The sequence below is a fragment of the Canis lupus genome, chromosome 7, assembly GCF_011100685.1.
Source record: "Canis lupus familiaris isolate Mischka breed German Shepherd chromosome 7, alternate assembly UU_Cfam_GSD_1.0, whole genome shotgun sequence".
NCBI lineage: Eukaryota > Metazoa > Chordata > Mammalia > Carnivora > Canidae > Canis > Canis lupus.
Window position 1 is genome coordinate 69,480,632 of NC_049228.1, and position 13,508 is coordinate 69,494,139.

General features: G+C 32.2%; 1 protein-coding gene across 8 annotated transcripts in view; it reads left to right on the plus strand.

The window, feature by feature from the left end:
• SMCHD1 (structural maintenance of chromosomes flexible hinge domain containing 1) overlaps nucleotides 1-13,508 on the plus strand; it is a 146,299-nt gene that overhangs the window by 59,793 nt on the left and 72,998 nt on the right. For all 8 annotated transcript variants that reach the window (XR_005362603.1, XR_005362604.1, XR_005362605.1 and 5 more), the window contains exons 20-24: nucleotides 1,660-1,804; nucleotides 6,586-6,682; nucleotides 8,262-8,334; nucleotides 10,898-11,037; nucleotides 11,671-11,805. Coding sequence is in view for 5 of the 8 variants with exons in the window: in XM_038543713.1 (XP_038399641.1) it covers nucleotides 1,660-1,804; nucleotides 6,586-6,682; nucleotides 8,262-8,334; nucleotides 10,898-11,037; nucleotides 11,671-11,805 (590 nt within the window). In the remaining 3 variants the exon portion in view is untranslated. The remainder of the gene's footprint in view (nucleotides 1-1,659; nucleotides 1,805-6,585; nucleotides 6,683-8,261; nucleotides 8,335-10,897; nucleotides 11,038-11,670; nucleotides 11,806-13,508) is intronic.

Consider the following 13,508-nt stretch of genomic DNA (forward strand, 5'->3'; position numbering starts at 1 on the left):
AATTTATGATAGTCACACAGAGAGAGAGAGAGGCAGAGACATAGGCAGAAGGAGAAGCAGGCTTCATGCAGGCTCCATGCACCAGGAGCCCGACGTGGGATTCGATCCCGGGTCTCCAGGATCGCGCCCTGGGCCAAAGGCAGGCGCTAAACCGCTGCGCCACCCAGGGATCCCTGAAGCAGTTTTCTGTTGATGAACATTTCAGTCAATCTCAGTTTGTTTGTTTTTTTTTTTTGTCTAACCATGGGTTTCTATGTGAAAAAAAAAATTAATGCTGCTTTGTGTACATGTGCTAGAAGTTCTCTAGGGTGGATAAAAAGTAGAATTGCTGAGCTGGCATGTATATGCCTTAATGTTTTAAATATATTTACCATCAAATTGGCTCTGGTAAAAGGTGTGTCAGGGTACCCTCACCAACAGACCATGAGAGTTCCAAAGTTCCTTATGCTCATTCCTGCCTGGTGTCTGTATTTATCCTAGTTAATGGTTAAATTATTTAATTATTAGGTTGTGCACCTCTTCTCACCTATCTTTGGCTCTCTCTGTTATCTGTGAAAGCTTACATTTGCTCTGCTGATTTTAATAGTGTAAAGCTGTGATTCTCACATTTGACCTTCTGTCTTAATCACCTACAAAGCTTTTTAAAACACTGGACTGTGGGGCATCACTCCCAGAGTTTCTGACTCAGTAGTTTTGAGTGAGCCCTAGAATACACATTTCTAATAATTTCTCAGGGGATGACTGAAACTGTTTGACTAGAGACCACCTGTAAGAATAGCTGATTTATGGAAGACTTTCATGTATTCTGGATTTTAATCCCTTGTTGTAGATGTTGCACATATTTTCTCCTATAAAGCATCTCTTTTAACTTTGTGTATTATAACTAATAAGATATTTTAAACTTTATCACACAACATTATTTCATAGCTATTGAATACAGTAGTCCCCCTTGTACACAGGGGATATGTTACATGACCACCTCCAGTGGATCTCTTAAAATTACAAATAATATCAAATTGTATATATACTGTTTTTTTTCTGTATATGTATACCTATAATAAAGTTTAATTTGTAAATTGGGGACAGTAAGAGATTAACAATAATAAAATAGAATAATTATAACAATATACTGTAATAGAAATTATGTGAATGTGGTCTTTTTCTTTCTTAAAATATCTTATTGTGCTACTATACTCACTCTTGTGATAATGTGAGATGATAAAATGCCTGTGTGGTGAGATGAACTGAGGTCAGTAACCTAGGAATTGTAACATAGTTTTAGGCTACTGTTGACCTTCTGATAATATGTCATTAGTAGGATCTGCCTCCAGACTATAGTTAACCACGGATAAGTGGGGGAAGGGATATTGTGTTTTGCCTTAGTTTTTTCTATGATAATGTTACAAAATTTATCCTTTATTATATTCTGATAATCTCATAGTTTAAGAACACATTTTTTTTCTAGAATTTTATATATAGTAAGATAAAGATCTAACTTTTCCCAGTTGGCTTATAGATACAATTTATAGAAGTTCTTCACAGATTTAAAATGCCATCTTTATCATAGTTTAGTTTCCTGTGTATAAAATATGGCTATTTCTGACCTACAATGAATTTTCTCCTCATGTTTACTTTTTTTTTTTCTTTTCTTTTTTTAAGAGGGTAAACCAGAAAAGTTTTCATTTGGTCTTATGGATCCTCCTTTTCGTGTTGGAGTCCCATTCAATATCCCTCTGGAGTTTCAGGATGAATTTGGTCATACTAGTCAATTAGGAAATGATATTCAGCCAGTATTTGAAGCAAGGTAATTTGAAGGATCAATCTAAATGTGACTTTTTGTATTTACTAAGCATTCAGTCTTCTTTCTTTCAGCTTAAATTACTTCTGTGTTTAACTTTTATCGTTTGTCACATTTATCATTTAAAGTGTTTAGTGTATTTTATGATATCTGGGGGATTTATTTAGCCCTGAGCTATGCTTTGTGACATGTATAAAGTGTCATATATAAAGTGCTTCATTAAAGTTTGTTTTGACTGAATTTACTGTGAAAGTTGTTTAGGTGAGACTGATAAAACTCTTTCTCCATTGTTTTTTTTGCAAGTAAGATGTGAAGTTATGGCTCCTTAAACTTAGTGAACCTGGTAATACAATTCATTTTTAAAACCATAGCAAAAAAAATAAAAATAAAAAATAAAATAAAATAAAACCATAGCAACAAAGTTTATGGTTTCCATGGATATTTGGGTCTTTCTGTAGAATTTATCTTTATTTAATAAAGTATTGTGATTGGCTTATATTAAGAAATAACTCTGAGAAACTTCATAGTGTGTCCAATGATATAACTAAGGGTATTCATTATTTTCAGTTATCTTTTTAAGGTGCCTTGGGAGAAATTCTTGTTCATTCTCAAGAGCATGAATGCTAAGTGTTTCTTTTTTGCATTAGCTGCCAAATTCATCTTTTGAGCCCACTTTTTATATATGCTTTCTTCTGTTGTCTCTATGTACTTTTTTCCCCTTGTGTTGTATTCGTTCACTCTTAGACATCTGAGCATGTGCAATACTCCAGGCATTTGCTAGCTAGACATATAGAGGTGAATAAGGACATAGTACTTGCCTTCTAGAAGCTCACAGATTAGTGATATAGTTTAGTAGTTAGATTTGTAGCATTTTTAAGTTCTTGAAAAACAATATATAGTTATAAAAAATATTCAAAATGAGTTTTTAGTTCTGTGTCCCCTTAAGTTGCAAAAAGTGATTCTTATCTTTTGACCTGTTGTATTCATTTGAATACTGTAAACAGTAATGAAAGAGCTGAACACTTAAATTATTTGTTTAAAACACTAGAAGTATCCCTTCTAGTCACAAATGGAAAATATTAGTGCATTATATGACATCTATTATTGATTATAACTCCATCATCCTATCCTTGATAGGATATTCTTAAATAGGAAATCTCTGTCACACATACATATTTATATTTGGGGTTTTAAACTTATTTTATAAAATCCTGATGGCATAGCCATGTGAATTTATCTTCAATAAAAACCATTTTCTGAGTAGGTTTATTTTTCCCCCAATGTTAGGTGAATTTTTTAAAAATCATTCATGCATATAGTTTAAAGAATTAATAGTTTGATAAGGCTATTTTAAAAAAGCAATTTCTCATCCTTCTGCCCTCTCTATCTCACTCACAATCCACTTCTCAGAGAACCACCTTTGACTTTTTTGACTTGAATCTACTTGTAATTACTGCCATATATGTAAATTTTATATTGCTATTTCTTCCTTTTTTAGTTTTAGGCATTATCTCTTGATCAATGGCTATAGACAATGACATATTCTCTTATTGCCACTTCTCTTATTTATAAGCTTCCTTCCTGTTCCTCTGGTCCTCAATAAAGGTTATACTGTGGCTTGGTCAATATGTAGTGCTTGCTTTATTGCAATGATGTAAATACTAATCACTTTATTGTACATACAACTTTGTTGCTACTGTACTTTTTTCTTTGCTGAGTTTATGACAAATTAAACTGTAAACTCTCTGCCAAATTATCTCTTCTCAAAATGAGTACATAGATAATCTAGCAGTTTCATTTTTGTGGAGGTATATTTTTTGGAGTTTGTGATGTGCTACATTCTGTAATGATTGTTTTTTGTTTGTTTGTTTGCTTATTGTAGTTCACATTCTGTGATCTTCCTTCACCTTTATCCTGGGGATTCACTATGTCTTCTGTGTTGGGGAAATCAAAACAAAACCTACCGTCAACTTAGAAAACTTCATCATAAAGTTAGAAAGAAAACAGTTTTACTGTTGACTAAACATTACACCAGAATGTGATGATTATCACAAGCAATCTGATACAGAGACTGCAAAGACTGAAATATATGGATAAGTTGCTGGAACTCATTACATTCATGTTTTAAAGATAAAATAACTAAGTACCTTTATCACTACTTGTGGGATTTGCAATCTGGAGTCAGCTGACTAGAAGTTAGGCCCAGGAAACTAGGAGATAGGGCTTTACCTTTTTTGATGATTACACTGCAGAGAGTTGGCTCTCAGGTCCCTACGGAAACATTCCTGAATTCTGAGTCTGTTACATGGCTTATTTTATTTAGCATTTAACTTTTCATGGCTCTCCAGGTTTTTAAAAGAATGCCATGTCCTCCTTTTGCTGAAACACATCCAGTACATTTGCAAGAGAGTGCCCCTATTCTATTTGATTAAATTGAAAATTGGATGCTATTTTCCTCAAAATCATGAAAGCATTATTCCATTTTTGCTTTCCTCAAAATTATGAATCATTGCTCCATTTTAGTTTTTTAGCTTCCACTGTTGCTGATAAATTTAAATTCACTTTGATTAATTTTCATTTTTGTGTTTTCCATGTATTATCTCTGGAAGCTTTCTTTATAGGATCTGCTTTTAATTTGCAACATGGCAAAATTTTATAGTAATAAATCTTTGCATAGATTCTACATCATTTGAAGTATTTTATTCTCTATTTTTTTAAGTTTTTATTTATTTTATTTTATTATTATTTTTTATTCATGAGAGACACACACAGAGAGAGAGGCAGAGAGAGACATAGGCAGAGGGAGAAGCAGGCTCCATGCAGGGAGCTTGATGCGGGACTCAGTCCTGGGTCTCCAGGATCACACCCTGGGCAGAAGGTGGTGCTAAATCGCTGAGCCACTTGGGTTGCCCTATTCTCTACTTTCCATCATCACGGTTTTCTCTTTCTGGAATCCTTATTTTTTGGTATTGAATCTTCTGGAATGTTTCTCTGATTTCCCTAATTTTTCTGTTTTTCTTTTTGTGGTTCTGCTTTTCCTTTCTGACAATTTTTTTTTTCAGCTTAATCTTTATAACCTCCCCATTGAGGTTTTCCTTGTTGCTCTGTTTTAATTTCTAAAAATTTTTCTTTGTTTTCTGAACTTTTTTTTGTAGATCATCTTGTTTTATGAATGTAGTATATTTTTTCACTGATGAGTGGTAGTTGTTTTTTTTTGGCTTTTTAAAACATTACATGTATGGAAAATTTTTGTTTCTCCAAGCTGGTTGCTTTTTGTTTGTTTGGTTTTTTTTTTTCTTCTAATTTCTTCAGAAACCTGGTAATTTTTTATCATCTGCTTATAACTGGCTAAAAAGCAGATAAGGAAACTGAAAATGTGGGAGAAGCTGTTGAATATGAACTGCACTGTACGATGATATGTCTGTAATGCTTTACTGGGGGAGTCTTCTTTGTTGGGGTAGGCAGTTTTCTCAAATATTTATTTGAAAATAATTTTATTCTCTTGCCTGGAGGGGAATAGTTTGTCCAGGTTCCTAGTCAAGAAAAGGGATTGGGAAGGTCTCAGCATCCATATACATTCATTCAAGATTACCCCTTCTGTTCTGTTTAGTATTTACCTTATCATTCAATTTATCTGCTACTCCCTGGTTTAGAGATTTCTCTTCTTTAGCCTTTTCAGAGATTAATCTTCCAGTCATCATCCAGAGGCTGAGAGGGAAGATCTGGGGATCAGTCTTTCTTTTCCCCTTTTTGTTTGCTCCTACTTCTAGAGGCATGTAGTACCACCAGTTCCAGAGTGGTACATAGGAATTCTGGACCATTACGTTGATTTCCAGCTTTTTCCATTGCTTGTTTTAGGGTTCAGTTTTCTTGGGAGACTAAGTCCTGTTTTCTAGGAAATGAGATTTATTGTTCTTGTCTCTTTTTCCTTTCCTTCCTTTTCTTAGCCTTTAATAGTAAATAAAAGAAATCCCCTTGTTTTCAAATTAGAAATGTAAGAGATAGTGAAAGTAGATGTGTGTGCGTTTAGTGTCCATTTTCCCTAGGGAGTCTTATTTTCTCTTACACATCACTTTATAGCTTTTTTCAAACAAGGCATACCATTTAATTTTATAATTTAATATTTAAATGCCATTCTTCAGAAAAATTAGGCTTTTTCTCCCCGATGGTGTCTCTTTTATTCCCTCACCTTATCCCCGTTAACAAGAGTAAAATGTTTACACTCTAATGACCTACATGTGGTCAAAGGCAATTTAGGAAAGAAATTGCTCATAGTAATAGATTAGGGAATCTCAGTATATATTCTAGCAAGGGTATATCATAAGACTGTACTTGATTATTTGAATTTTACCTAAAATTGCTATTTAGTTTAATAAGTGCCAAAAACTTTCTAATATCTTACTGGATGAAAGATTTGAAAAAAAATACATGGTGAAGTCTGAAGATATCCCTAAAGCTGGCCTATTTGTATATTTCCTTTCCTTAGACCTGTATACATGGTCTAGCATTTGATTATTTTCTGCCTTGTATCTTATTTAATAAATGAACTTTACATTTTAGAATTTTTCTTTTACAGTATTTGGCCCAGTGCTATCACTTACAGATGATTTTTGTTTGTAAAATAAGTTCTTGGGAATTTTCTCTTGTTGAATTATTCAATTTAAAAAAATATTATTAGATTTAAAATTTTTATTAGAAAAGTGAATTAAATACAAGAATGGCATGTGAAAATACAACTTATTTATAGGTAATGGAGGGGAAGTTAAAAAATAATTTGTTTTTTCCAGTGGTTTATCTTTACATTATGAAGAAATAACCAAAGGACCGAATTGTGTGATTCGAGGTGTTACAGCTAAGGGCCTTGTAAACTCTTGTCAAGGCAAGGTAAGCATTGTACATAAATGTTTTAATACATACTATTTCTTGTAAAAATAAAATGGAGAATTTAAAATTGGATGACGTGTTTTTGTAACAGGATAACAACGATATGGGGTTCCTAAGAATTAATCAAGATCATGTCACTAAACTTACCATTCACATTGCTAAAGGAAACTAACATGTTCACTTACATTTATGAATTAAATATTTGTTAACTGTCTTCATCTTCATTCCATTCTTTTCACATTCAGAGTCAATTTTATTAACAGTTACCCAGTACTGTTTTTTTTCTCTCCAACTTTTAAAATTTTTTGAGTAATATTTTTAGAACACAAAAATATGAGAAACTTTAGTTCACATTTATGAACATACTGGGTTTGATATTTGGATAAAGGAATGTGTTTTTGGGAGAGATAAAATTAGGAAAGGTAAAAATATAAATTCCAATAAGGTAATTTTTCAGTCAGGTATATAAAGTACCTAATAGATTTACATGACTAAAGGGAATACTGTGGCTAATAACGAGTAATATATATCTTTTCTTCACTGTACCATTAACCTACAACATATATTCAGAATTTTTCTATCAAAATGGTGTTTAAAATAGAGCATACGAATTTCTTTAAATGCCATATACTACACTGCATTATATAATGAAATCAAACTAAAGATCAATTTCTATACATCTTTCTGAATTCAGAATTTCCTGGAAAAAGAATTGAATTTCAGGGAAATTTGACTTTACTAAGATAAGCTTACTAAAAAAACTAAAATAGTTTCTGGATTTTAAAAACTTTTTGAAATAACTTTATATTTACAGAAGAGTTGGAAAAATAGTATAATGAGTTTGCATATACTCTGTACCAGTTTCCTCCATTAATATCTTATATAACTATCAAGTTTTATCCAAACTAAGAAATTAACATTGGTATAATACTATTAACAAAACTATAGTATAATACTATTAACAAAACTATGGACTTTATTCACATTTCGCCAGCGTTTTTACTAATTAGTTTTCTATTCCAGGATCTAATCTAGGATACCACATTGAATTTAGAGATTTCTAGATTTTTGTTATTTTATACTTCATTCACTATTTTCCATATTTTTTATGATGCCCATCTTGATTCTGATTATTCAGAGGTTATTCCTTTTGAATTTGAAGAGACTGTTATCTGTAAAGAAGCAATGAGTCCACATTTTCATCTCTTAGAGACATAAATGATCATGTTTCTCAATATAAATTTGCTGCATAGATTTCTGTAATGTTATGGAAATGAAAAAATAAATCAGAATTTTTGGCACTTATTAAACTAAATAGCAATTTTAGATAAAGTTCAAATAATCAAGTACAGTCTTATGATATACTCTTATTAGAATATATACTGAGAGTCCCTGATCTATTACTATGAGCAATTCTTTCCTAAATTGCTTTGAACACATGTAGGTCATTATAGTGTAAACATTTCACTCTTGTTAAAGGGGATAAGGTGAGGGAATAAAAGAGACACCAACAACATCAGTTGTTAAACTACTGAGCTATTTAGCAGTTGGATTTAATTAAAATAATTTTTTTCAACAGAATTTTAATTTGAAGGTTATTCTGCCGGGTTTAAAAGAAGACACACAGATTTTAAAAATTAGATTACTACCAGGTAATATTTTAATAAATATTTCTAATATTTACCTTTAAATAGTATTCTTATTATAAAATATATTAAGATGAAGTGTTTTTTGTTATGGTATAAGTCTTGAAAATACATCTGAATGTCAAGTATAGCACAGACAAAAATGAGTAATCGAAAAAATAGGAAAATATTTAGGAAGACAGGAAGTTCTAAAAGTAATCGGGAGAAAAGTGTGAATGTTGATAATATTAAGGAACTACTCTTAAGAGATATACTAATTAGGCTTATTTTAGAACTGACCTTTTTTATCTTTTCTGATATGACTGTAAATGTTTCTTTCATATCTTAAGAAAAGTTTCTCATGCATTTATGTTGTTAATTTGTTAGTTACTTAACAACCTGATAGTAAAGTTACATTAAAGTAATACAGGATAGGAAATGCTGGCTAATTTGAGAGGCAGTCTTCCAGATAGGTTCAAAGAGTACATTCTGATAACTCTTCTGAGTTTGAATCTAAGCTGTAACACTTATGAGCTAGGTAAACTTGTCCTGTGCCTCAGTTTCCTCATGTAAAATGAAATATCTACTCTCTCATGGTTGTTGTGAGGATTGAATGAGCTAATAATATAAGCAACATTCACTTTGCAAGGTTTTGTGATAAGGAATGGTAGACAGCACAGTTCAGTATGCATGAGTTCTCATTAACACACTCCTGTGCAAAGTGAGAACTGCGTGTCTTGTAAAACATAATAGCGCTTGGTGTGTCAGTTTTAGCTCTTTCTGATAATACTATAATCATATCTTTGTCCATATATGACCTTTTGTACTGTTTTTTTTTTTAAGATTTTATTTATTTATTCATGGAGACACACAGAAAGAGGCAGAGAGACAGGCAGAGACACAGGCAGAGGGAGAAGCAGAAGCAGGCTCTATGCAGAAAGCCGGACATGGGACTCGATCCCATGGAGATCCATGGGTCTCCAGGATCATGCCCTGGGCTGAAGGTGGCGCTAAACCACTAAGCCACTGGGGCTGCCCCCTTTTGTACTGTTTTTAAATGAAAAGAAACATATTAGCTGTGTCCTTTCACAAGTTTAAGTAGTTTGGTTTCCCTCAAGCACAAATTGATAAGGATGTCAAAATTAGCACACTGGTAGAAGTATAAAAATGTTGAGGCACCTGACTGGCTCAGTCAGAAGAGCATGTGATTCTTGATCTCCACATCATAAGTTTGAGTTTGAGCCCCATGATGAGTGTAGATTACTTACATCTATACATAAATATACAAACAGAAGCAAACTTTTTAAAAAGTTGTTACATATTAAACACAATGCTTTTATTTTAAAGATTAGTTAAAAGGCATAGTTTTGGGTAGTGAAATTCTTAGTAACTAGATTGTTTGACATTGTTTTGAATTTGAGAATGAAAACTGTGAAGTAGGGGGTAGCATGGCATAATGATAATGGTCAAGAGGTTTCAGATAACTTAGGACATTAACCTGAGCCTGCTGTTTACTAGTTGTGTGACCTAGACGAGGTACTTAATCTCTCTGGATTCCAGTTTCCTCATTTATAAAATGTGGATAATAATAATATGACCTTCTTTATTAAGCTCATTGTGAAGATTATGAAGATAGTGCTTAAAACTTAACATGTTGCCTGGCATATAGTAAAAAGTAAATAATAACTAATGTTACCAAAAAGTGTTTTTAGTAACTGTCCTTTGTGAATTTTTGTTACCAGCATTTAGCATAAATTGTATTTTTTTATTTTAATTTTTAATTTTTTAAAATTTTTAAAAAGATTTTATTCACGAGAGACACACAGAGAGAGAGAGGGGGGTGGGGTGGGAGGGAGAGACACAGGCAGAGGGAGAAGCAGGCTCCATACAGGGAGACTGATGTGGGACTCGATCCTGGGTCTCTAGGATCATGCCCCGGGCTGAAGGCAGACGCTAAACCGCTGAGCCAGCCAGGGATTCCCTAAAATTGTGTTTTAAAAATGTGAGCACATGAAGTCATCTTGCTACAGAAGTATAAGCTCTCTTTGATTAATTTTAGAAGAAATATGTGTAGTTTGCTTACAGCATCAAAGTAGAGGACAATCAAATTATCTGACTATATCATTACATGAACTGATTCTTTGACACTATTACCTAAAATGTGTGTTTTCTCTTAACATGTTTTTGAGAAATTAGTCATTGTACAAAGTTACAGTGTATAAATAAAATATTTTTTTAAAAACTTGAATATTTTTTTCCAGGATCTCTTTAAGGTTTTACACCTTCAGGTGATTTCTAGCATTAGTTACCATTATGTCATAGCTTATTGGGTAAAACGAAGTCTAGACATCAAAAATTTTACACAATCGAGACAGCTATGGTCATTTGTAGAATCTGTGCATTTTGGTGATACAAATGATTAAAGATGCTTATTTTTTTAAAAAAAAGCATTAAGAAACTAAAACTTGAAATGTTAGAAGTTTTTGTTTTTTGTTTTTTGGGTTTTGTTTTTGTTTTTGTTTTTTTTGCTATTTCAATATTTCAGTCTTAGAAACTTGAACCTGTATTTCATTATATAATTCTCTGGTAGGTCCCCCTCATCGATTGAAAGTGAAACCTGATTCTGAAATTTTAGTTATAGAAAATGGAACAGCTTTCCCATTTCAGGTAGAAGTTTTGGATGAATCAGACAATGTAACAACACAACCAAAATTGATTGTTCATTGTAAGGTAAGTTATTTTAAGATAAGAATATGCAGATTTTATTTTGAGTAAGATGGTAGTAAATGGACATAACTGTCTCTTAGCTACTTTATAGTGAGACTTATATTGTATTTAGATCTTTAATGATTATTCCATGGAAAAATTTGTGGGTATCCCATTGCCTGTACTTTCAGCATCTGTAAGCCAATAAAAGCATCACCCATACCAAATTTCAAAAAGAAATTTATAGACAAAATATTCCTCTCCCTCCTCTCTTGGTCCATTTCCCTCAATTTAGATGAAGTATTTAATTTATGAATAGAATGATAGAAATGTCTTTTAGGGTTAAGGATGGATAGACAAATGAAGGCAAGTAAAAGCACAGAAAGAAAAGGAAAACCCAAATACATAAAGTAAAAAAAAAAAAAATAGTGATTGAGGAAGTTGGTGTTTCAGAAGACATAAATTTAGGTAGAATTATTGAAAATTACTCTTCTCATTCAAAAATTGTCTAGAATATTGGTGAATTCTATTCCAGTTTTTCCAATTTATGGCCAGAAATAGTAGCTGTAGTGAATTATTTGAAAATTTAAATAACAGTTATTGAATAATTTGTTATATTTGATTGGAGTCTTAAATTATTTTGTATGTTCTCAAAAGTTTTTAGGTGCTCCAAACCTTCCAGTGTACGTTGTAGATTGCAGCAGTTCTGGGACCAGTATTTTAACAGGATCTGCGATTCAAGTGCAGAACATTAAAAAAGACCAGACTCTTAAAGCAAAAATTGAAATACCTGTAAGTTGTTACTATTCATTGATATTAATATTGTTTTCATATAAATATTTCAAATAGCTTTTATGTAACATTTGACTTTTAAAAATGAAGTATTTGTGGTTCTTTTAACTAAAGTTAAGAAAAGGCAACATGAAATGGTATAGTAACACTTTGTATTAGTAATATTCTTGATTAAATCTTTTGTAATACCTATTGCTACTAATTACATAGTCCTAAAATTATCATTTTTCTTATATTAAAATGTGGCATTTATATGTGAGTTTTTTTTTTTTTGTTTCTTATATATTTACACTGTTCCTTAGAAAACCTGCTAAACCACCACTAAAAGATATATAAACACTTAATTTATATGCATAATTTAAAAAATAAATATCTGGTTAGTATTGTCACTTAAAAGAGATTTCTATAGTAATGTACTACTAGGATACTTGTTACTGGATAATAATACATCATAGTGGAAGGTGAAGCCAGGCTGGAGGAGGGCAAGCAGTTGTTGTGAGCAGTTGATTTCCTAAGATTGCAAAGTGGGACAACAAATACTTAAGTAAAATATTTAAGTGTGATTTCTCCATTATTGATGTGGTAGATGATGAATAACCTAACCTAATCAGTTGATTAACTGATGCTTTCCTACTAAATATACATCACTTCAAATATCTTGAGCCTCAGAAGGGTAAAAGACAGCTTTTGTTGTTGTTTTTCATTAGAATGAGATGACTCTTCATTCTGCTTCTGATCAAGCTGGTTATATTGATAACCTTCAAATACCTGTTATGCTTTTTTTGTTGTTGTTGTTAAATTCATTTTTTAAAATTCAGTAATGTGGACAACTTGTTTTTGAGCGTGCTGTCTCACAAAAGATCAGGAAGATTCAGGAAGGAAAGACATAGACTTAGGGAGGAATTGGGTTTGTAAGCAAAGAGTAACAAGCATTAGGAATCCTATCAAGCAGCAACAGAAGACCAAGAATCTAGATCAGGTAGGACAAAGATCAAAGGATACCTTATAATATGTAGTTAGAAAATGTTATCCAAAGGCGTTGACTTGAGTTTGAATCATGTAAATGCAAAATGTTTGTAAAGAGGATGGGTTATTTTCCTGATATTCAGGAATTTTGTATATGTCTTTATTCATGTAGATGGGCTTAAATAGAAATGACTGCAAATGGATGAGGAAGGAGAAATGAGCTAAATAAGATTGTAAAGATATTTTAGGCTTAGGCTTATTTTGAGTTTTGTGTACCTTGTGGAATGCACTATAACCTAGATAATTTATAATGTTTTAATTTTTTATGCCTTTAAAATCAATTTGGCATAATCCAGCTCATTCTTACTGATAATGTGGAGCATTGATGTGCCCATAATAAATTATAAATGTGTCAGCTTAGCCTTTAGTGCATCTAGAATCCTTGCTTAGCTATAAACAGCCGGGCAGCCCAGGTGGCTCAGCGGTTTACTGCCTCCTTTAGCCCAGGGCCTGATCCCAGAGACCCAGGATCAAGTCCCACTTCAGGCTCCCTCCATGGAGCCTGCATCTCCCTCTGCCTTTGTCTCTGTCTCTCTCTTTCTCTCTCTCTCATGAATAAATAAATAAAATCTTTAAAAATAAAGAAACAGCCTTATTCATTTATACCAATGTATTGCTTCAGTGTAAATAGTGTATTTTATGGCAACTATTTGTCTCTGATTTTATGGGAAGTTCTT